Source organism: Mytilus californianus, unplaced genomic scaffold (assembly GCF_021869535.1).
Source record: "Mytilus californianus isolate M0D057914Y unplaced genomic scaffold, xbMytCali1.0.p SCAF_15, whole genome shotgun sequence".
In the NCBI taxonomy this organism is placed as follows: domain Eukaryota; kingdom Metazoa; phylum Mollusca; class Bivalvia; order Mytilida; family Mytilidae; genus Mytilus; species Mytilus californianus.
In genome coordinates, this window is record NW_026262637.1 from 18,941,529 (window position 1) to 18,966,667 (window position 25,139).

At 32.5% G+C, this 25,139-nt stretch overlaps 2 protein-coding genes and 1 long non-coding RNA gene across 4 annotated transcripts; 1 reads left to right on the plus strand and 2 right to left on the minus strand.

Annotated features, from left to right (window-relative positions):
* Positions 1-1,730: 1,730 nt before the first annotated feature.
* LOC127725616 (PEST proteolytic signal-containing nuclear protein-like) lies at positions 1,731-12,375 on the minus strand. Of its 2 annotated transcripts, none has more exons than XM_052232705.1 (5): positions 12,312-12,375; positions 7,620-7,816; positions 6,034-6,102; positions 4,761-4,819; positions 1,731-4,342 (listed from the first exon to the last, which is right to left on the minus strand). In XM_052232705.1, exons 1-5 carry the CDS (start codon positions 12,328-12,330, stop codon positions 4,222-4,224), a joined length of 465 nt encoding a protein of 154 aa, XP_052088665.1. In that variant the 5' UTR covers positions 12,331-12,375; the 3' UTR covers positions 1,731-4,221. The 2 variants fall into 2 exon arrangements, with proteins under 2 accessions (XP_052088665.1, XP_052088666.1); XM_052232706.1 differs by having other exon boundaries at positions 7,620-7,874; positions 12,312-12,369.
* On the plus strand, positions 7,888-21,565 carry LOC127725879 (uncharacterized). The gene is made up of 2 exons (XR_007993249.1): positions 7,888-10,557; positions 21,347-21,565. It is a non-coding gene; the product is annotated as an uncharacterized LOC127725879 (long non-coding RNA).
* Positions 20,569-23,559, minus strand: LOC127725615 (soma ferritin-like). Its single transcript, XM_052232704.1, has 4 exons — positions 23,301-23,559; positions 22,344-22,490; positions 21,499-21,624; positions 20,569-20,886 (listed from the first exon to the last, which is right to left on the minus strand). The coding sequence occupies exons 1-4, from the start codon at positions 23,403-23,405 to the stop codon at positions 20,740-20,742; spliced, it is 525 nt and encodes a 174-aa protein (XP_052088664.1). The 5' UTR covers positions 23,406-23,559; the 3' UTR covers positions 20,569-20,739.
* Positions 23,560-25,139: the final 1,580 nt, after the last annotated feature.

Below are 25,139 nucleotides of genomic sequence, written 5' to 3' on the forward strand. Positions count from 1 at the left end.
AAGGTCAGTTAAGTTCATGTATGTTCTGATTTAATCAATATACGTGTATGAAAGAAATAAACAGTTTGAAGGTATAATAATAACTTAATCCAATCAAATTGCGTAAGATTCAATAACAATGACCGGTACACATCATAATAAGTAATAGGGGTAAACTGGGTAGGGAGAAAATGACAGATATTTTAAGTTCATTTTTTGCAATAACGAATAAAGATTTGTCCACCAAAAGTTTTGCTATAATTTCAAAAACATGTCGTTCTGTATTGGTATAGTTTTCGGATCTTTCACTTGTGTATTTAAGGCAACAGAAAGTTTGGGCTTCAAAAGTCTACATAGTTATTGACTTTATACAGAAAATTCGCCCTTTTAAAACATTCAGTGTTTCACAAATAATACATGGATACAAAGTCAAATCATTTCTTAAAACACTGCAAAAAAATTTCATTCTGATTGGTATAGTGGTATTGTCATAAAGTGCGTTGAAATGAACCGTGGTAAAGCAAACATCGAATTCCCTCACAAAATGTTATCATACACTATAGGTAGATCTTGACACTCTGAGCACTTATGCCCCTACCAGATAATTCTATCTGTAAGGGATTAATGGTATTTTTACGCTGTTCTTTTGTTTTGCCATGTCGACAATGATGGTTGGCAAGCGGTATCATCAGACACATATTTCAATTAGACCCTCAGAGGATAGTTCCAATTGGCACAGTGGTTCCAGAGAAAGAATATTTGTCTTCTGGCAATAGCTAACACTAGCCTTTTGGGCCAAGTGACCTAATAAAAGGATAATGGAGTATACATCAATGATAGAGCAGCCCTGATAAAACAGCTTGTTAATCATCAAATATGGTAAAAGCCAGACAAACCCTATGGACAGATGTGTACACTTTGCAATGATTATAAAGATAGTTGACCTATGACTTACTGTTCAAAACTAAAAATATGACCTGGTCATGAAAACACTTAACAAGGAAATTTGTCCAAGTCAAATAAACCTTATCTGACAGACATGTTAACCTTACATGGACTACAAAGAGCAAATATAGTTCAACTATTACTCCAATTTAGTGAAAAAAATCATGGAACCAAAAAAATCTATAGTTATCTACACAGTCACGGAACCATGCAAAAGTGGTCAAATACTGAAAACCAAGAGCATTAGGTATATGGATTCTGGAAATAAAATTTCTAGCTCTTCTACCTTCTAAAATATAAATCAAATAGTTTTGCCATTGTCTGTACCAATGACAAACCTCAATCATACTAATAATAATATATTCTGGTCACAGATAAATCCATTCCAAGCTTTGGATAGAATTACATTGTGAAAGTCAGCTAAAAATCCCCCTGAAGATGAGGTATTTGTGAAAAATCCATGTTAAGAAGTTCAATAACCCAATTAATTCAGACCATACAGATTATTGATATTCCTACTTGCAAGGGCCTAAACTCCTCATGCAATAAAAACGTGTCATGAATCCTAGATTCTAATTGGTACTTTCTAGAATAGAGCAGATCAGGTGACAGCTCATTTGAACACAGGTAAACACCAAGTTTTGATTTAATCTAATTGAGGAGTTTTCATTGACTAGCAGAATATCAAGACAGAATTAAGAATTAAACAAAATAGTATTGAACTTCAAGTAAGATGAGATTCATTCTTTCTGAAAACTGAATATTATATAACATTTACAGAAGTGTAAACATAACAGACTTGAAACAAAGATATTTATTTATTTATTTATAATCAAAACAACAACAATTTGCAAGATTTGGATAAGAAAAAGAAATAATTACAATAATCACTTTTTTCAATTTCATTCATAAAAAATATTACCTTTACATGACAACTATAGTAGATCACAACTTCTCCATGATTGAAATAAAATCTAAAGTCAAAGTATCTAACAAATTTGTTTTGTAATAATGAAAATACACAAGTTTAATATCTAATTCCCTAAAATATGAATGAGTGGTTTTGTAGTTTAACAATAATATAAAGTTAATTTTTTCATGTAAACATGTATTGGATTTAAAATCTAAATTAACACTTAATTCATGGCAATGTATTTAAAGAATATACTTTCATTGAAAACATATAAATGCTGATTTTAACATGTAATTGTGTAGTCTACTACAATCCTTTAATACTAATACTTATATTAAATGTAGCAAAGAATATAGCTTTAGAAAGTTGAATTAACTGTTTTTCAATATGAAATACCAGTTGCTGTAATAGACGATATATCCAACATGCTTACTTGTCAATTAAAAAACATATATTCAAATAAATATATAGAGTGTGTGTGTTTATATACAATTAAAAGAAATAGCTTATACTTATTTTGTTTGTTAATCTAACCAATAACACCAATAATCTATAGATAAAATATATTCATTAGTCATACCTTACCCAACGTTAACCAAGTCATTTATGCCTCAAATCTACTTTATTCATTCATCAGATTTCCCAATGAATGGTCAATTCACTCATTTATGACTACACATGTATGTATTTCAACATGTCAAGTGAAGTATTAAATTATATGTGCATCAATTGTCAAAAGCTAAAACAATTTATTGTATTAAAGTCATAAAAGCGTATTTTTCTAAGATATTTCGTGTTAATTTGGCCAAAATGCAGCTTAAACAATTCTTTAGTGGTCACTCTATATTTTGAAAAAGTTGTTGATTAACAATTTAAATGAAGGAACAAAGTTTGTGTCAGTTTTCAGTAATTTGTTATTGCCAAAAGGTACAGTAACAAAAAAAAAAGTGTATTTATCATGACACTTTTCACATCAATGATGCTCTGCTTAATAGTTGAGGACTACATTTTTATTTTATCATTGTTTTATAGTGATATTTTAAATTTAAAGCTCTTTGTGTCACATATTTTAATGTTACATATAAAAGCAAATCACACTGCATTAAAAATATTCATGAAACATTTTCCATACAATAAACAACATAAATTGTATAATTGTTAATTCTTTAGATAGATGATAGATGATGTAAACCAGTGTGGGAGAATTTACATAGTAAAAATAACCATCCCAGTTACAAGCAGTAGAGGATTTCATTATTAATCATTTATGACATCTATATTATAAACTTCCACAAATATTTCACAGCATTTAAAAGTTCTTGAAAATACTTGTTAGTAATAGACTAAGCAGAAACCTTACATTCATTCCTACAATTGTATTTAAATTCAAATAAATCAAATGCAAAAGTCCTACACTAAAGGACACCTGCCTTGCATCCTTTGTTACTTAGCCCTAACTAGTACCCTCAAATCACACCTTAAGGATGTACTTAGGTCAAGTTTAGGAATTTTTATCAGATGTTCGGACACCTGGGTTTTTTTCCTACGATACATGGTAAAATATTTTCCCCATAACACCCATTTTTTTTTTCATATAAGACTTCAATAGCTCATATAAAGTCATTTATCAAAATTTAAGCAGATTCTAGATTTCTTTTCTTTAGATTTCAGACCCAAATAATACCAATGCAAATATAAGGTAAAAGTCTGAGTCAGCCTTTTCCCACTATTTTTTAAAAATTAAATATCTCGAGAAGGAGCTCCATTACCTGTCAATAATTTTAGCTTATTTTGTTCCCTAACTAATGCTCTTCTGACTAATAGTATCAATTTTAAATTCTAGATTTTTTTAACTTCACCTAAGTACATCCTTAAACTAGATAATTTAAATTTACTAAAAATGTAATTCAAATTCTTTATATGCAAGACTGTTTCAAAACTAATATTGCAATCCATTAAAATATATACGGAACCCGGGGAATGGCAATATGAAAATAGGGTAACCACCCATAGAAAGGTCTAAACCCGTAAAACACATCATTTCACGCCAACCCATAATGGCAAATTCAAGTTCCCATCCCAGGGTTCCATGTATGTTTCATGATGGAACATCCCTTGGAAAATTTGGCTATTTTCTTTGTATTGGATGCATGTGTGGGAAGTCAAAAAATATGTTAAAAGTATGTGAATATTTTATACAATGACCCAAAATATATCTCTGTGTATCACTGAGGATATTAAATCTTTTTTAATATAAAAAACTAAATCCCAACGATGTTCTACTTTATATTTTAAAGTATCACTTGCACATTTATTAACAGAACTATAGCAAGCGAAAACACAAATGCATAAGTTTGGCTCATGTAAAAGAGATATAAAAAAAATCATGCTTCTCCCAAGTCTTCTAATTGTTTCTGAATATCTCGTTCTATTGCTTTGTTTCTGTCTACAAATCCCAATCTTCCCTTACCAAATGAATTAGGTCCAGCAGCTGTTGGTGTTTCTCTGTAAAACAAAAAAAAGATGATAAATAAAATGAAACTAAGAAAATGCATGATTTGTCAAATGGTCTAGTAAGTACTTAAATGAAGGAGTCATCTATACAATCAAGTTGTTCTAAATCTATAGTCAAAATGGTTATTGCAGCAAAGGTGGAAATTTAACTTGATCAGTATTTAATGGAAGGTAGTAATGTCTGCATTTTATGGTAAATGGTAATGTTGAAAAACATATTCATACCCTGATTCATTTAGAAAGGTTTTAGATGCTCCATTCAGGAGGATGATACAGGATTTGATGTTAGGGGAGGCACATTACAAAGAATGTTGGCAAGCAGAGCAAGACAAAACAAAATTAAGTATCTAATGTAATGTGTACTTAAGGGTATCTTTCCTCTCTGTTAATTTACAAAAAAGAAACAAACCTGCCAATATTTTTCATTCTCATTTTGGCTTCAAATGGCATTTCTTCTTCGTCATCACTCTAAAAATAACAAACAAGGTATATTATTTTGGAAAATCTACATTATCAACTCAACATAAGGTGGTCAGTAATGTCCCCTGTGGACATTATCATATTGACAACATTTACCATAAGATACTTTCTCAATGTGACTGGATCACAAATATAATATTCTACCTCCATATGTCCTATTCTAAGTCAAATTTAAAAAAAACGTGTTTATTTAATACGCCAGTTCCAAGATACGGTAGTTAGTTGAATCTGTCATGTGACTTCCATATCCACGTGACTAAAATGTAGGCATCATCACTTCCAACACATGCTGAGCGAACGGATGAAAAACTTTGATGCTATACTGCACAAAATATTCTGGAAATGAAAATCTAGTTGGTCACCCTCCCTTCAGTCATACGGGAATTGAGATTACGTACTAACGGAACATAAATTATTTCTGGACTACTCTGCAGAATAACGATCCTGAAAATGCTTGCAACTTTAATAGTGCAGGGATACAGGCACACCTTCTATCTGGTAAATGACGTCATAATGGCGTGCTTAATTGACGATCTTTTCCGGTGAGAACATGATTTGAGAAATAGCCTATTTAGTCCCTTATCACCAGGTTTGTACTTACATGAGCAAGATGTGGTGCAGGATCTGCTTACCCTTCAGGAACACCTGAGATCACTCCCAATTTTTGGTGGGGTTAATGTTGCTCAGTCTTTAGTTTTCTATGTTGTGTTTTGTATACTGCTGTTTATTTTTTGGTCTTTTTTGTCATGGTGTTGTCAGTTTATTTTCGACTTATTAGTTTGAATCATTGAATGTCCCTTTCGTATCTTTTGCCTCTCTTTTATACTCTACCTCTATAAACAAACCAAATAATTTTTTTAAGAGTTTTACTATCAGTTCATAACTAATTTCATTCATACTGTAATATCAATTTCATAAGACAATGTTACCATTTTATGATTTTTGTTGAATATGTCCAATGTCTAATCTCATATTACATGTTAACTCTGCATTGTATTTATACACTCCCAAATAACAAATCACGCCATGTTTTTTGTCACAGTAATCTAAATTTGCTTTTGATATCAATGTTGTGTGTGAATGACAGTACAGCATCTTTTTGTATTTGTTTTCTCTTGTCTTTTTTTTAATTTTAACATTACAATTGTCTGTTTTGTGTATTTAGTTATTGTTATTTTTCTGAAATAACTTTTTGATCATACCTCATCCTGATTAAAAGCTTTGGCGATAGCAGCTGTCTGTGGTTTAACTGGAATAGGCTCAGTCTTTTTCTGGAGAAAAAAATTGTTTTGTCCTTAATAGTAGCAAAAGTCTCATTATTATTAATGGGGTAAAAATTATTCATGATGTGATTGAAAAGTAACAACAATTGTATGTAGTAGACAATCACATTTTTTTGTGCCTTTTACAGTTTAAAAAATAAGAAATGATAGTTCCAGTATGTGATACACAAATTACCCATTTTTGTGGAGTTCATAGTTCAGTTTTAAGGAATGATAGTATTTGAACATATATTGCAGATTACATTTTTTAATTGTATTACTTTTATTTTACATTTCATACAGGGTTGAAACACACAATGACTTGTTGGTGTTCCATACCACATTGTAATATGTCTAAAGTGTGATGCATATCTATTTTAATGAGTGTATTTGTAAAACACTTCTTCACCTTACTGTCTATTTTTTGCAAGGTAGTTAACTCCAAAATTATAATTCTAACCTGCATATTTGTGTGTATATGTGTTTAAATTTAGCAGACTACCATTAAATAAACATGCATCTTCGCTAGCCAAGGGTTACGATCCAGTCCCCTCCACTCCACCCATGGCTGATTTAGATAGAATTTCAGATCCACGAGGTAATGGTTTCCATTTGTCGCAGTTATAACTCGCTGCATCCGATCAAAAAGCGCTTATACGATGATCATGTGTAAATGTAGAAAATGTAAATTAACAATTGCCACATGCTGATTGTACAAGTCTTTACCCCCAAAACATAGGTCGATATTAAGTGACAATTTTAAAGTTCTTAATCAACTAATTGAAGTTCCTCGGTATGTTTCTTGTGGAAATGTTGGAATGGCAACGTATATTTTCTGTTCCTGCTTCACGAAATTTGCAAACACAAGACATAACCATTTTTAAAACTCCACATTGAAGAGAGTTCAAGTGCTGCCATTGGTCAAGAATGATGTAGTCGGAATGGGCATTACTTTATTTTCTGTTAGATTGCGCAGCATTGTAATCACAAATGTTGGCTTAATCTGCCAAGGGTGGAGAAGAGGGAACTGGATCGTAACACTTGGCAAGCGAAGATGATATACATGCAGTTGCATGAAATATTTAAATCAAGATACTTACACAGATCAGGGTATACTACATAATCATCTATTGGTCCCAGCAGAGATGTCAAATTTGAAGATCTACTTCTTCAAGTAACAATTTTAAATGACCTACTTCCTGATATTAATTGTTCCATGGTTAATTAAAACACTGTTGGTTTGTGGGGTATAAAAATTTATAGTTTTAAGACTTTCTTGCAATGTAAAATATATACTAGATACATGATAAAACACTAAGGACACTCTTATTCAGTTTCATGTATTTAGCACTTTCAGCACTATATGCTATTTCCTGGTGGACATGTATCTTACACCATATGATTTGCTCACCAAACTTTTGTATTATGTAGACAGAAATGAAACAGTGTTAAAGATGGTCTGTTTTTATGGTGCTTATGTTTCACCAATGTTAACCCTTTTTCCTTCATACAAATATGTCAAATACCTGAGTTGAGAGTGATATTTTGACAGGTGCTGCCTTTATCAGTTGTGCTGTGTCTTTGCTGCTAGCTGACAAATCTGTCTTTTTCTTTATCCCAAAACTCATGGTAATTTTCTTCTTTTCCACTGGTTCGCCATCACCTTTCTCTTCAAACTTCCTCTTCTCTGCACTCTGTGAAGTACTTTTGACATCGACAGCCCCTGATTAATGGTAAACTGGGAAATTTGAAACACTAGCTTTTTTTTAAAGATGAAGATTCTGTGAATGGGAGAAATATAAAACTATGTGAGCAGCTTATTGTTTTCAGAGGCTCAATTTAGTGGGCTTAATAAATGTACCTTTTAAATGAAAAAAAAAAACGTCTATTTTACAAACCACATATTCTAATTTTTTTAATTTTCTATTAGATCAGATCAATACTATCATTCATGTGTATGTTTTGTTCCTGTATCATGTGTATGTCGAGTGAAATTGTTTGTGTATACTATATAAATTCAAATCCACAGTCCCACATGCATGCATGACTGCAGAAGACAATACATAATTATGTCATTTCAGAGATTACTGTCTTCATGCACAAATTACTTATTGCATTTTTTTTTTTTTGGCAAAGTTTATTATTACAATTACACTTTTTTATATGTACTTGTAGTAAATACTTATGCTAAACAGTAACAAGTAAAATTACCTGCACTATAGCTATGTAGTCTAGTTTTTCATTTTTACCGATAATGTTTTTATAATAAAAAAATAGTATATGCATGTTCTTTAGTCAACTTAATATGATTTTATAGTTTTCAATATCTTTTAAACATTCTTTATGTGCTTGTCCCAAGTCAGGAGCCTGTAATTCAGTGGTAACTATTGGTTAAAGTCTGTCATATATGTGTTTTTCGTAAATTGTATTGTTATAAATTATTTTGTAAATTGTATTGTTATAAATAAGGCTGTTAATTTTCTCTTTTGAAATGTTTCTCAAAATTACCATTTGTCGCCCTTTATAGCTGACTATACGGTATGGGTTTTAAATGACTGCCAAATTTTTGCGTTCGTATAATGTTATCACGTTGTCAGCGTCGTCGTAGTCTGAAGACATTTGGTTTCAAGACAATAACTTGAGTAGAAGTGTATGGATCTCTATGAAATTGTATCACAAGGTTCCATACCACAACAGGAAGGTTGTGATTGATTTTGAGGGTTATTGTCCTAACTGTTTAGGAATTAGGGGCCAAAAACAAGCATTTTACTTGTTTCAGGACAATAACTTGTGTATAAGTGTATGGATCTCTATGAAATTGTACCACAAAGTTCCATACCTCAAAAGGAAGGTTGGGATTGATTTTTGGGGTTATGGCCCAAACCATTTAGGAATTAGGGGCCAAAAAAACTAGGGTTTTCATTTTTCCGTACAATAACTTGAGTATAAGTCTATGGATCTCTATGAAATTGTACCACAAGGTTCCATGCCAAAAAAAGGAACGTTGGTGGTTATGGCCCTAACTGTTTGGCAATGTTTGGGAAAAAGGGGCCAAAATTATTTTTTTTTATACTTTATATAAATTGCTTATTTCTTGAGCAATTTCAATGGAGTTCTTTAATATGCTGAATCTAACCTTGCATTTAGATTTTGGATTTTTGAACCCTGTTTTTAAATTGGTCCACTTTGAGGTCCAAAGGGTCTAAAATTAAACTTTGACTTCAACAAAAATTTTATTCTTGGGGTTCTTTGATGCTGAATCTAACTGTGTAATGTAGATTTTTGATTTTGGGCCCGGTTTTCAAATTGGTCCACATTAAGGTCCAAAGGGTCCAAAATTTAACTAAGTTTGATTTTAACAAAAATTGAATTCAAGGGGTTTTTTTTATATGCTGAATCTAAATGTGTACTTAGATATTTGATTTTTGGGCTGAGTTTTCAAGTTGGTCCAAAATTAAACCTTGTTTGATTTCAACAAAAATTTAATTTATGGGGTTCTTTGATCATGTTGATATGCTGAATCTAACGGTGTATTTAGATTTTGGATTTTTGGCCCCATTATCAAATTGGTCCACATTGAGGTCCAAAGGGTCCAAAATTAAACTTCATTTCATCAAAAATTAAATTCTTGGAGTTTTAGAAATTATGTATAAATATAAAATTATTAGAGGTAAGTTTTAAAGACTTTATGAAAGACATTGTATTAATGATGAATGATATTTATTTTTTTTATTTTTTTTTTGTTAATTTTTTGAAGAACTTCGTGGTAGGTTTGTTTGTTATTCTGTAAAGATTAATTTTCAGAATGCTATATATGTTTATTTTTATTTTTTATGAAGCAAACCCCTATAAAAACATAAAAAAGGTAATATTGTCCATTAATAAATAAATAAATTAAATTCTTGATGTACTTGGATATATGCTGAATCTAACTGCGTATTTATATATATAAATATTTTGGATATTGGACAATACTAGGTAAAATTCTATTTCAAATTTTTCAGTTCATTGACCACATTCATTCTGTGACAGAAACCTATGCTGTGTCAAATATTTAATCACAATCCAAATTCAGAGCTGTATCAAGCTTGAATGTTGTGTCCATACTTGCCCCAACTGTTCAGGGTTCAAACTCTGCAGTCGTATCTAGCTGCACCCAACAGGGAGCATTTTATTTTCCTTGTTAAAGGCGGTATGGTGACCTATAATTGCTTATATCACATCATTCAACTGGGATGGATAGTTGTCTCATTATCAATCATAGCACATCTCCTTTCTATATTAGTTGTCAAGTTAATGTCCAATAAAGGATTACTCATGACCACTGATGTACTGTTGTAGACACCTCGTTAACAAGACATGATGGCAAAAAAATATGCAAATATGCAAATGAAACACAGCTTCAGCCTGATGTTGGCAGGGAAATGTGGGAGCTGATTTCAACCAGAAGAAAGCCAGTCGCTGGTAAGGAGCTTAGTAGATATTAATGGATTCAGTCTATCACTATCAGACGAGGAAAGACTGTGGTGGAATGCATGTCGTTTCGTAACCTGGTCGTTTCGTACCTGGTCGATTCGTAACTACGTTGTTTTGTAACTGAAACGTTTCGTACCTGGTGTAATTATATATTGTTATAAAGTGATAGTTTAAATTAATTAGTTTAAATGAAACAGTTAAAGTTATTATTTAAAAATGATCAAAATGTTCATCTAATAATAACAATATTGTAATATTTTTAATTTAAAACTTTCTCAACTCTTTTTAATTATTGGCTAATGGGCTAATTTGTAATTACGCTCGGTGACAGCTTTAATGGTTTTATGACAACTAATGACAGGTAATAAAAAGTAAAAATATAAATATTTTCTCCTTTTTTTTCACTTTTACATGCAATTGCATAACCCTCCTCCTTTTTCACCCGGGCTTTTTTTTTAAGAACACTTTGGGTGTTAAGGTCGTTGTGCCATCCCTCTATGTCGTCATTGGTGCGGATGGATTGCATAAACACACACCAGCTTGCAATTGGCCACAGGCTACTGTTTATCCAACATTTTTTAACATAGCGAAGAACTGTTTAAAATTCTTCTGTTCTATTCGCATGTGTGCAAAACTGTACTTGTAAAGTAACTGCGAGTACTCTCAGATCTGTACTTAGTGTCTTTTTGTTGTTTGGATGTACGACTACCCGGCCACGTCCACTTGTATTTGTATTTTATCCATCTGATGAGTTAAGCCTCTTTCAACTGATTTTTATACTTTGTTCTTATGTTGTACTGTTACACCACTGTCCCAGGTTAGGGGAGGGTTGGGATCCCGCTAATATGTTTAACCCCGCCACATTCTGTATGTATGTGCCTGTCCCCAAGTCAGGAGCCTGTAATTCAGTGGTTGTCGTTTACATATTTGTTATTCGTTCATTTTTTGTACATAAATTAGGCTGTTAGTTTTCTCATTTTTTTACATTGTCATTTCGAGGCCTTTTATAGCTGACTGTGCGGTATGGGCTTTGCTCATTCTTGAAGGCCGTATGGTGACCTATAGTTGTTAATTTCTGTGTCATTTGGTCTCTTGTGGAGAGTTGTTTCATTGGCAATCATACCACATCCTCTTTATTATATTGTAAAGTGTAAAATTATGTGCAATCAATTATTTAATGAAGAAATATAGATATATTATTTTTTACGTAACCTACGACTCATTTTGTTATTATATATTGATATAAGGTTACAGAACGTCTCAGGTACGAAACGACCTAGTAAGTAAAAAAATGTAAGTTTAGTTACGATTCGACTAGTTACAAAACGACCAGGTTACGAAACGGCCTGCACCCCTGTGGTGGCCTGTAAAATAACCTGCCTGCCATGGCAAGCAAGGCTTAATATTATTATTAATAATAATTATTTGGACTGATAAACAGATAAATAATGCCAAGAAGTCAATTTATGTATGACGCCTTTGAAGGTTATTCTAAATTTGCTCTGTCGCATAAAAATCTAAAAGTAACATCATCAGTCATGATAATTTATTAGGACAATGTCAAATTATGAGACGTCTGCGCGTCTACGCCGTAGACTACGGTATAGCCAGTGTGACTAATGAATAGTGATATACTCTGTTTTCTCAACGGAAAAATGCATAATTGAAAGTTAAATTTTCAATGTGAAAATGAGAATGCAGTATCTCTTCGTAATATACTAAATCTCCTATATTTTTTCTACCTGACGCATTTTCGGCCATCACAAAAACAAGGGCGACAATCGTAAAGCTATAGGCGCACGCTTGTTTCAGACATCATCTGTGTCTAGTCGGAGGGGTTACACCAAAGACCAAAAAGTGGACATGAAAAGACCCGAATAGACCTGAAAATATATGATTCGATTTATCGTAATCACAATAACTTTTTTTTTGTTTTAGATGGATTGTTTTCAAGTTTTCAAATTTTAATAAAGGTAAAGATAAATATCTTATCAAAATTTTTAAAAATAATGAAGAAAAAAAAATTGCGATGCCATATGATGGATAAACGGCAAGTCACAGTCTTACTATATAAATCCTTGCCTAAACGAAGAAATGAAAAGACCTGAACGGACCTGATAATATATGGTCAAACTTATTCAAACTTCTGTACATGCAGTTCAGTAATGGTATCATATTTTGTAAATCATTTTCCCCTTCAGTCATATCGTGCATGGAATTTACTGGCGTTAGATGATCAATTCAGTCATCTCTAGATTTCAAAAATACTTTCCGAAGAAATGACTTTTTCTTTTTGCCGTGTACTTCAGTAACTATTACGTTACTGGAAACAGGAGAGTAAAAATATAGCTAAGCATACAAAACAACAACAAAGATGTAGTCCCAATAAAACTGATTTATACAGATTAAGGCAAATTTTGTAAACGACCCAAGTTGTGCATGTTGGTGTCCATTTTAAGATTCAATCCTTCTTTTTCTTAGAATATCCACTCTATACATAAATTCTAGAAATCAGATTTTTGAAAATATCCAACACTTGGTTATTATTTCCATAGAACATTTTTTTTATTTAAATATACTTAAAATTTAAAATATATAATTGTTGTCATCTTGAATTTTTTAATATTGTAATTATTTGAGGGGATTATGATAAGTTGTTATATCTTTTATCCAATCCTATTCTTTAGACAACAAAATATGTTTAAACTAGTCTGTGCAAACAATATCAGTAAAAATATAAGCTTATAAAGCTTTCGTTTCAATGTCTCCACAAGCACCACAAAGAATCTATAAAAAAAATGTGAAGGTTTGTCATTATATAGACAGTCGCACTAAAGGCAGTTATAAAAGGGAGAATGAAAACAAGCCACATTTCACCGTGGAAAATTTCTTTCATATTTCGTAAGTGAAAATATCACTTAATAAAGTTTGTGCGTTCGCAGCGCTCGCTTTTCTGGATTAATTGTACCTTCATCATGAATGGTCAAACATAAACATTTTGTATGTGGTTCTGTGTTCCGCCTGGTTGCCACAAATCAATAGACAACAGTCTAGCTAATCTTTATTTTTTTCATAGATATCCGTTTTTAGTTCAAGTATTTAAATTGTCCGAATTCTGTGCTAAAATGCCTTTTTTTAAAATTAATTTCGAATTGTCTATATATTTTTTTTTTATTAAAAAATGCATTAACATTATGATTATCCGTATAAAATTTACATACAAAAAAGTCAAAATTCTATTGCAAAATGCAAAAATAATTGCATAGGACCTGAGATTACTATACTTGTCAAAATAAGTTTAGTAACACAAGTTCTGACTGAAAAAAAAGTAAAACCAAAATCTAGATTTATCTTTCAAGTTTGTGTTTTCTTAATCTTCGGTCATTTGTGTATTCAAAAGTACTACAGGTATGCTGGTCAAATTTCCAACAAGTACAGTAACACTGTTCCTAAAGGGAAGGGATCAAAATTGAAAAAGTCACAATTTAAGCAATATTTTGCACATGGTCTAGTTAAAGAACGCATACAACAAACAAAATGGACGTCGACGAACTGTTGAATCTGATGGTATAATTGATTCCATGAATAGAAAACTACCCCCCCCCCCCCCACCCCACCCCCTTCTCCCTAAATCTTTATCATAATTCTTTAGTTTACTTCTTTAATCGTTAATCAACTCTCAACTCAAAACAGGAATTCTGTTCATTTCACAATGAATTAATCTCAATGGGAGTGCTGCAAACTTTTCTTTGAGTAGACCATATATAACACATGGTGTTGCCTCAGTTGGGTATCAAATGCACTTGTGCTCAACGTGTTTGGTTACTGAAAAGATTGTCCCATATTGCGCATGAAATGTTGATACATTTTTGAACGATTCCATGCACTGTTTATTGTTTCCAAAGAACTTTTTTAATTTTGATATACGTTTGATTGATTGATTGTTGGTTGCTTAACGTCCTGTGGCAAATATTTCATGCATGTTCAGGGCGAGATATACGTACGTTTGATGAGTAGATTGTGAAATCAAATTTGAGACAATTCGAATGACGTGAATTTGGCATTTGATAACACTTTAAACTATTGCATTTGACAAAATAAATGCAAATGCACATCGTCTTAGAATAATTTAATTTTTCTGGAGAAATTGCACTGTCTTTGCAACGGAAAACCCGAGTATAATTTAGATATCTTTGACAAGTATTTACCGTGAGTGATCGATGTTGTGGAGATTTTTGCTGCATATTGATACAAAAAAATGGGAACAGAATGTTATGCTCTTTCAAAATACCAAAATAAAAGTATTTCTCATCTAGACCTTACCATTTTACAAAAATCTGCCGATTTCGAGTACACTAGTCCGGCGTCACCGTCGCATGATATTCCAATAGCAAAAGTATTGAGGAAACTAAATTTTACAAAAAAATTCATATTCTTTAAAAGATCTCTTATCATTAGATATTGTGTTTATCTCGAATATTACATGAATTGTCGACTAGGTTTGTTGGAATCGACTTAGTGACAAATTCAAGTGTAAAACTTTGCTGCACACCATTCGATTTTGTTGATTTTTATCTCGTTTAGCTTTATAATATATGGAGAATTGGACTATCCCTGTGACGTATAGTTATTTTTATATCCTATATGCTGTATGCCTAGCGGAGAAGCAGCAAATACCAATTTTCAAGTTTTTGGTTGAACCTGGCCTGGCATATAGCTGCATTGTCATAATTTTTCAGAAAGATAAGCATTTTTTAATACATAAAATGAGGCAAAAGTTGACAATGTGAATGTCAGTAGGTCACTTAAATCACACAATTTCTTTTTAAATTGCAATTAAATATTTTTGTTGAATCTTATTCAGTTTGAGTTAATATCATTCAAATTGAAATTACCAGATCTTGTTTTGCTGATCATTTTTGCAATATAAAGTTTATCTATTATAGTTTTCAAGATAATAGGCAAAAATGAAAAAAATGGTAAAATTTGTCATTTAAGGGCAATAACTCCTATAAGAAGTCCCCTAACAGTCTTGATGTAATTAAACAATTGGTAGAGCTCAACATACTGAACATTTCTGCCCTTGTCAGGTTTTCAAAATATTAGACAAAACTTGCATTTTTACCCGTGTTCTATTTTTAGCCATGTCTGCCATCTTGGTTGGCAGACGGGGTCATCGGACACATTTTTAAAACTTGATACCCTAATGATGATTGTGGCCAAGTTTGGTTAAATTTGGTCCAGTAGTTTCAGAGAACAAGACTTTTGTAAAAGCTAACGGACGACAGACAACCGATGCCAAGTGATGAGAAAAGCTCACTTGGCCCTTTAGGCCAGGCGAGCTAAAATAAAATGCTCCGCTGGGCGCAGCTTGATACGAACCCTGAACAGTTGGGGCAAGTATGGACACAACATTCAAGTATGACACAGAATGAATGTGGTCTAAGAACTTAAATTTTTTTAATTTACCTATTCAAACCATATCATTATTATTTGCTTTTATATATAAATCAGAATTAACCAATTTAAAATGGAAAATTTTAAAAGAAAAAAAAATCCCTCCCCTAAATTTTTTGAACCCCCTTATGATTCATCACCCCCAAACTCAATCCCAGCCTTCCCTTTGTGGTATGGTACCTTGCAGTACAATTTCAGAGATCCATACACTTGAACACAAGTTATTGTCTGGAAACTAGAAAAATGCTTGTTTTAGGCCCCTTTTTGGCCCCAAATTCCCAAACGTTTGGGGCAATTACCCCCAAACTCAAACCCAGCTTTCCTTTTGTGATATGGAACCTTGTAGTACAATTTCATAAAGATCCATACACTAACACACAAGTTATTGTCCTGAAACTAGAAAAATGCTTGTTTTTTGCCCCTAATTCCTAAAATATTTAGGCAATTACCCCCAAAATCAATCCCAGCCTTCCCTTTGTGGTATGGTACCTTACAGTACAATTTCAGAGAGATCCATACACTTGAACACAAGTTATTGTCTGGAAACTAGAAAAATGCTATTTTTGGCCCCTTATTCCTAAACGTTTTGGGCAATTACCCCCAAACTCAATTCCAGCTTTCCCTTTGTGATATGGAACCTTGTAGTTCAATTTCAGAAAGATCCATACACTTACACACAAGTTATTATCATGAAACTAGAAAAATACTTGTTTTTTGCCCCTTTTTTGGCCCCTAATTCCTAAAATTTTGAGGCAATTACCCCCAAAATCAATCCCAGCATTCCCTTTGCGATATGGAACCTTGTGGTACAATGTCAGAGAGATCCAAACACTAACACACAAGTTATGTCTGGAAGTTACAATAAAATGCTCCGCAGGGCGCAGCTTGATACGACCGCAGAGGTCGAACCCTGAACAGTTGGGGCAAGTATGGACACAACATTCAAGCTTGATACAGCTCTGAATTTGGATTGTGATTAAATATTTGACACAGCATAGGTTTCTGACACAGAATGAATGTGGTCTAAGAACTTAAAAATTTTAAATTGGACATTCACCTATTATGGTCCAATATCCAAAATCTAAATACATGGTTAGATTCAGCATATCAAAGAACCCCAAGAATTCAATTTTTGATGAAATCAAACAAAGATTAATTTTGGACCCTTTTGACCTCAATGTGGACAAAGTTGATAACGGGGCCCAAAAATCAAAATACATGGTTAGATTCAGCATATCAAAGAACCCCATATATTCAATTTTTGGTTGAAATCAAACAAAGTTTAATTTTGGACCCCGATTTGGACCAACTTGAAAACTGGGCCCATAATCAAAAATCTAAATACATGTTTAGATTCAGCATATCAAAGAACCATAAGAATTCAATTTTTGTTAAAATCAAACTTAGTTTAATTTTGGACCCTTTGGACCTTAATGTAGACCAATTTGAAAACGGAACCAAAAATTAAGAATCTAAATACACGGTTAGATTCGGCATATCAAAGAACCCCAATAATTCAATTTTTGATGAAATCAAACAAAGTTTAATTTTGGACCCTTTGGACCTCAATGTGGACCAATTTAAAAATGGGACCCAAAATCCAAAAACTTAATACACGGTTAGATTCAGCATATTAAAGAACCCCAAGAATTCAAGAATAAAACCCCATTGAAATTGGTCAAGAAATAAGCAATTTATACGAAGTATCTTCTTTTGCACAATACTGTGCAATTGAATATTTCTTGCTATTGCGCAATACTGCACAATTGACAATTTCTTGCTATTGCGCAATAATGTGCTATTGGATATTTCTTGCTATTGCGCAATACTGTGCAATTGAAGATTTCTTGCTATTGCGCAATACTGTGCAATTGAAGATTTCTTGCTATTGTGCAATACTGTGCAATTGAAAATTTCTTGCTATTGCACAATACTTATTATATAATAATTTACACATCCTGTTTGGTGTGTATCTCCTACCATATCATTATTATTTGCTTTTAAATATAAATCAGAAATAACCAACTTAAAATGGAAAATGTTAAAAGAAAAAAAAAAGGAAAAAAAAAAAAAATCCTCCCCCCCCCCAAATTTTTGAACCCCCTTATGATTCATCACCCCAAACTCATTCCCAGCCTTCCCTTTGTGGTATGGTACCTTGCAGTACAATTTCAGAGAGATCCATACACTTGAACACGTTATTGTCTGGAAACTAGAAAAATGAGTTTTTTGGCCCCTAATTCCTAAACGTTTCGGGCAATTACCCCCAAACTCAATTCCAGCTTTCCCTTTGTGATATGGAACCTTGTAGTACAATTTCAGAAATATCCATACACTTACACACTAGTTATTGTCATGAAACTAGAAAAATGCTTGTTTTTTGCCCCTTTTTTGGCCCCCAATTCCTAAAATTTTGAGGCAATTACCCCCAAAATCAATCCCAGCATTCCCTGTGTGATATGGAATCTTGTGGTACAATTTCAGAGAGATCCATACACTTGAACACAAGTTATTGTCTGGAAACTAGAAAAATGCTTATTTTTGGCCCCTTATTCCTAAACGTTTCGGGCAATTACCCCCAAACTCAATTCCAGCTTTCTTTTTGTGATATGGAACCTTGTAGTACAATTTCAGAAAGATCCATACACTTTCACACAAGTATTGTCATGAAACTAGAAAAATGCTTGTTTTTTGCACCCCAATTCCTCATATTTTGAGGCAATTACCCCCAAAATCAATCCCAGCATTCCCTTTGTGATATGGAACCTTGTGGTACAATATCAGAGAGATCCATACACTAACACACAAGTTATGTCTGGAAGTTACAAAAATGCTTATTTTGGCCCCTAATTCCTTAACTGTTGGTACCGTAACCCCCAAAATCAATCCCAACCTTCCTTTTGTGGTATTGAACCTTATGGTAAAATTTCATACAGATCCATTCACTTAAACTAAAGCTAGAGTGCGAAAACCAATGTGTCTTCGGACGAGGCGGACGACGCCAACGTCATACCAATATACGACCGCAAAAATTTTTGCGGTCGTATAAAATGCTTATTTTTGGCCCCTAATTCCTTTACTGTTGGTACCTTAATCCCCAAAATCAATCCTAACCTTCCTTTTGTGGTATTGAACCTTATGGTAAAATTTCATGGAGATCCATTCACTTAAACTAAAGTTAGAGTGCGAAAACCAATGTGTCTTCGGACGAAGACGACGACGTCATACCAATATACGACCAAAAAAAATTTAATTTTTGCGGTCGTATAAAAACAGTATAACATATTATATGTATCCTTGTATAAAAACATGTCTTGCATCCACTTCATTTGGCCTCTAGTGGACAGTTTTTCAAAATAAATGGGGGGAATGTATCCATGGGACACAGATGATGCCCACGCTTTCATCTAATGTTATAAAGGGACGTAACTCCAGAACAGTAAAAGTGACGCGTTGCCCAAATTCGTACTTGATTCGAGTTTTGTGGTCATAAGCATTGTGTATAAGTTTCATCACATTTGGTTCAGGTAAACTTGTTAGAGAATGGAAACGTAAAATTCAACTTTTTCCATTTGTAAAGGGGCATAACTCTAGAATGGTAAAAGTGACGCCACCAAAATTCAAACTTGATCGTGTTTTGTGGTAATAAGCATTGCGCAAAAGTTTCTTCACATTTAGTTGAGGCAAACTTGTTAGAGAATGGAAACGAAAAATTCAGCAACTTTTCCATTTAGAAAGGGGCATAACTCTAAAAAGGTAAAAGTGACCCCACCCAAATTCAAACTTGATATGGGTTTTGTGGTAATAAGCATTGCGTATAAGGATTATAACATTTGGTTGAGGCAAACTAAAGTTAGAGGACGGAAACTAATTTCGTAATTTCGGGAAGTACGGATGTACAGCCGGACAAGGTTAAAGCTATGGCGATACATAAGAAAAATCAATCTGCAATTACATGTAGACTTGTTGACAAATACCAAAATTACTTCCATTTAAATGTTATTTATGTCGATAGTTGTGTATCGTTTATTATAGGTGAGTGATGTTGAGATGCTAGGTTATTTAAACTGTTTAGGGATACTATATATGCATCTGTCATAAATTGACCTAGACTAGAAGTCATATCATTTAAACTTCATTGTAACTAGATAAGTGCTGCTATATATTGTACAAGTTTTGTAGTTTGGTCAATTTTGATTAGCATGAAAGAGGAGATGTTTCTAATAAAAACTCCCACTTTGTCTGTATGACAAGTGTCAATTTCATTGTCTTTGTCAGCCCATTAACTTGATAAAAATAAGCAAACAACTAACTTGACAAAACTAATGAACATCAGAGTATAAAATTTCTAAAGATATATCCAAAAATTTTCACATTTCAGGTGTACATATTTAATACATACACAAGCGGTGTATTGGGAATTTTATTTCAATGTATATAGATTTACTGGCAAACATGGCTACATTAAAGTTTGTGAGATGATGCCCTAGGAAAGAATTCAAGTTCCAATCTTTTCAAAAACACATATAAAATAAGGCATAGTAAAGCTCTTCTTTCAATTTTTATTTTGCTTTTCTTTTTTTTGGGTCCAATTAAATTACTGTGACAATCTAAAACATTAAATCAAAAAAGTGTTTATACATTTCATAGTAGATTTAAACAAATATAGTGAACAAATTTTGATATATTTGGACCATAGTCTGATGGATATGTTTAAGAGTCTCCGTTGATGCTCTCTTTGTCATACATGTACTCCCCAAGACCACATCCAACACGTTTGAGCTGGGTGATGTGATCGGAGATTTCCTTGATGGCATTCACTTGTTCTTCTAAGTATTCAGATTCCAGAAAATCGCACATCTGCAATAAAATTATTATGTATTAGTCTTCTACTTAAAAAGTTTGATTCTTCAAATTGTGATTAATGAACATCTTCAAAAACTTTATGCCAACCCTCTTCAAATATCATCAGCAAAAAAGAATTTTCTTTTATTTCCAATATTAAAGGCTGATATGAACATATACATCTAATTCACTTGCAAGTCTGTAACTGCACTAAAGTTCATGTTACAACATTCAGTTAATTGGAACTTCTAAAAATTATTTTTTACCATACATATATTTTATGTTTGCTCTATGGCATTTATGGAATATAATGAACAAATTGTTATATTTTTGGATCATAATTATGTTCATCAATGAAGACTTGCACATTTATAATTCACTATTAATCAGACCTTAAGATCCTTGAATAACTTGGAAAGTATTTCACACAACCATATATTATATTTGATTTTAACAGTTTCATTTGTTCTTTAAGAAGCCATCAAGACAATGGATACAACAGACTGCAAATGAAAATGACTTTCTAAAAGTGGACAGCTGATTGTTCAAGTACTCACAGCACAATTGTTTCTACATGTACTTATTGATATTTAGTAAATCGTGTTACATTGGTAAATAAATGTTTACCTGAGCGTCATTATGGGAATCAGCTGTTTTGTGAAGATCCAATAGTGACTGATTGACACTCTTCTCCAAGGACAAAGCAACCTGCATAGCATCAAGGGCTGTTCCCCATTCATCGCGATCAGGTTTCTGTAAAACAATATACAGTTTACTCATAGCCATCATATTCATTTGTAGCATAGTTAATACATATTATAAATATCATATAAAATGGCAAATAATGCAACAGTCATTTAAGTTTTTTTTCAATTGAAACATCAGAACTGACTACAATATAAGGTGGTCATCTGTCTCCTTACTCATGGTTTCCACCTTTATAAATTTTGTCATACACTGGGTAATGTATCAATTTATGTATCTGTCATGTTCAAAACTTGTGACTTTCTAAAATATCATAACAATCATTTTTCAAACTACAGTACCTTTTATTTACCAACATATCCCTCTTGTTTATCATTTGTAATTTTTCTCTTTAAAGCATAAATTAAAATGTTAGAAAATGTGTTTTTGAATAAAGACTTTATAATCAAAGAAAGTCAAACATTGAAATAATAATAACATGTGTTCAACTAAATCACAGTAAGATTGGTGCTTTTCTTACTTCTGACATTTTTTTTTTTACAGTGCAATGATGCATTAAAAAAAGAAAATTTGAATATTTTTCGAGAATGTTGCCTGTATTATCTAAATATTTGTTTTGTGGTTTAATTGATAGAGATTTTAATGTGTACATGAGATTTTAAATGTAACCACCAGGAAAATGTTATACTAGATTTTGTCTGCCAATCTCTAGTATACATTATATGTAACATGTCGTTGATTACACATTACAGATAAAGTGAACATACCTTTATGTCCTGGAGAACAATTCTACCTCCTCTCTTGTTCTGATATTTCATGAACTTTTCAGCATGTTCACGTTCTTCATCGGATGATTTCTTAAAGAACTTGCTGAATCCTGGCAATGCAACATCATCACGGTCAAAGTAATATGACTGAAATATAATATGAAATGTTTGAGGAATATATATATGTTTCAACTGATATCATTTTTTAAGTATGATACGCTATCCCAGGGCCCTTTATACTTGGTACCCGAGCCCCATGGGATAATGAATAAATTTTTTGAAGTTGAGCCATTTTTACTAATGTCCCAGGTTGTTCCTTAAGGTACATGAATGGTGTTGTTGTACAATACTTTATGTGTACCTCTTGCCTTCAGTCTTCCCTTTTTATCCTGTTTACCGAGAGGAAAGATTAATATAGTAAGGATTGGAATCTCTTATTATATAAATCCCTGCACAGAGACATTTAATCCTTACATTATTATTATTATTATTATTAAATGATTGCCTCCCCTATTAAACTTTATCGGGAAAAGTATTAACTTTTATAAATACACAAGACAAATTTGCTGCACCCGCATCAGAAAATAACATTCCTTTATCGGGAAAAGTATTAACTTTTATTTTCTCTCATTCATGATTATATAATGCTGTATGTTAGAATTATTATATTGTCATAAAAAATCATTGTATGAAATTTCAAAGCTGCATGGGTCAATGATTGGTGAATAAAGAGTATGCATTGTATCATATATCACTCACAGATCACGAGTTTACAAACGTGTAGGTCAAGAAGTAGAACTTCAACTATTACGCAGGTAATCGATCATTGTGTAAACAAGTCTTTGCGTTGTCATTCGATGTGACAATGAATGTTTAATGATTACATTGATATTTAATGTGTGCACATTGTACTCATCTATGTACATTTGCTATAAAGTGTAAATGACCTTTACTCACCATTGACTGATAACAGTAACTGGCATACAACTCCATGTTGATTTGGCGATTGATCCCTGCTTCGCTCTCGATGTGGAAGTTCTGGCGTGGTTGACTCTGTGCCATCTTGATGTTTTCAAATAATTATTTTCAAATGATGGTAAAAGGATAGAGTTCGAGTTAGTTTGCCCGTACGTTCACTGACGCAGCAACACAAATTTTCCCGATAAATGCTTCTTCCGGCAGTGTGCTTCTGCCTATATACCAACTTGTGACGTAGTTACCAACCAATCACTATTGAGATTTTCGTCTTATCATATTATCATGTGACTTCAGATTAACCAGGTTTACACGATATAACTACAACGTGAAAAATTAATTCCAAATATAAACATAATTACAACGTAAAAAAATAATTCCTAATATAAACATTTTATATAAACTACCAGTAAACATAAATCTAATTAAAAAAAACATTTGTGCTTTTGCTATACTTTTTCCCTCACTTTTCGTTAGAATCGAATAAAAAAGCTCAATATTTTATTTAATCTTTTCGACTGTTTGTCCTGACTGGAATGTTATTTTCTGATGCGGGTGCAGCAAATTTGTCTTGTGTATTTATACTCGTGTTTGAGACCATTAATTAAAAGTTTTGTTGGAAACATATTGTTTTCAAATATAACAACATTAATGTACTGGCCTAGTGGTGCTTATAATATATCCTTTTAAAAATATGCTTAATCAAATCAAATCACATCACATCTAAATTTTCAGCTAACTGAAACTTGATAAATATCCGTTTAATAATCAATGTTTACGAATAATTCCCTAAACTGTCAAAAGAATTAATTTTATAAAAAAAATATTTCGGCATGAGTTTTCTTTTATATATATTCAAACAACTGTAAAATAATAAACTGTAACCTTTTGTCCTATTGTTTATGTCGGACTTTCTCATTATGAGACTTTTTGTTCGTTAACCTTCTTCTTTTCTTCTCCTTAGATACGGAAAATCCACCAACATTTTGAACGTTACTTTTTGGCGTATGCCTACTGTGAGGATGCTTTAAAGTTAACAATGCAATATTAAATTTTTTTTTTTTTTATTTTAATTTATTTTTACGGACGCCATCACGCAGATATGTTCCAAATGTCGTAACTACAATCCCGTCCCCTTTTCCCCGAATGTGACCTACCGAATTAGACTTATTACCGGGTTTGTACTAACATGAGCAACATGACGGGTGCCACATGTGGAGCAGGACCTGCTTACCCTTCCGGAGCACCCCCAGTTTTTGGTGGGGTTCGTGATGCTCAGCCTTTAGTTTTCTATTTTGTGTTTTTTTTTTTTTGTCTGTTTGTCTTTTTCTTTTTTAGCCATGGCGTTGTCAGTTTATTTTCGATTTATGAGTTTGAATGTCCCTTTGGTATCTTTCGCCTCTTTTTTAAGACTGCGGTTTTTATGTCTTGCGATGATATTGCAATCTCATTGTTAATAACTTTATGGAACATTTGAAGTCTGGATTTTAATCTGCGTTCTTGTAAATTTTGCCAGTTTAGACCAATTAGCATTTCAGATACACTGCTTGTGTTGATATACCTGTTGCAGACATATCGTGCAGTTCTTCTTTGCACTTGTTCCAGTCTGTTTTTATTTTTTGAAGTGTGTTGATCCCAAACTGTGCAACATTATTCTAATATAGGTCTGACTGTTGTTTGGTATAGCTATTTCCTTTATTAATTTTACTTTTTTATAAGTTTCCCCAAATAAATGATAGGGATCTATTTGCTTTTTTGCTGATTGTTGTATATGTGTGTTCCATTTGAGATTCACAGAGAGTGTAATGCCTAGATATTTCT

Coding starts and splice junctions, on each gene's coding strand:
- LOC127725616 (XM_052232705.1), bottom strand. Junction 6,103..7,619: donor AAATATCACTCTCAACTCAG/GTATTTGACATA, acceptor TTTTTTCTCCAG/AAAAAGACTGAGCCTATTCC. Junction 4,820..6,033: donor AAGCTTTTAATCAGGATGAG/GTATGATCAAAA, acceptor TGTTATTTTTAG/AGTGATGACGAAGAAGAAAT.
- LOC127725615 (XM_052232704.1), bottom strand. CDS start 23,405: ATGGCACAGAGTCAACCACGCCAGAACTTCCACATCGAGAGCGAAGCA. Junction 22,491..23,300: donor GTTACTGTTATCAGTCAATG/GTGAGTAAAGGT, acceptor ATTATATTTCAG/TCATATTACTTTGACCGTGA. Junction 20,887..21,498: donor ATTCCCATAATGACGCTCAG/GTAAACATTTAT, acceptor ATTTTATTGCAG/ATGTGCGATTTTCTGGAATC.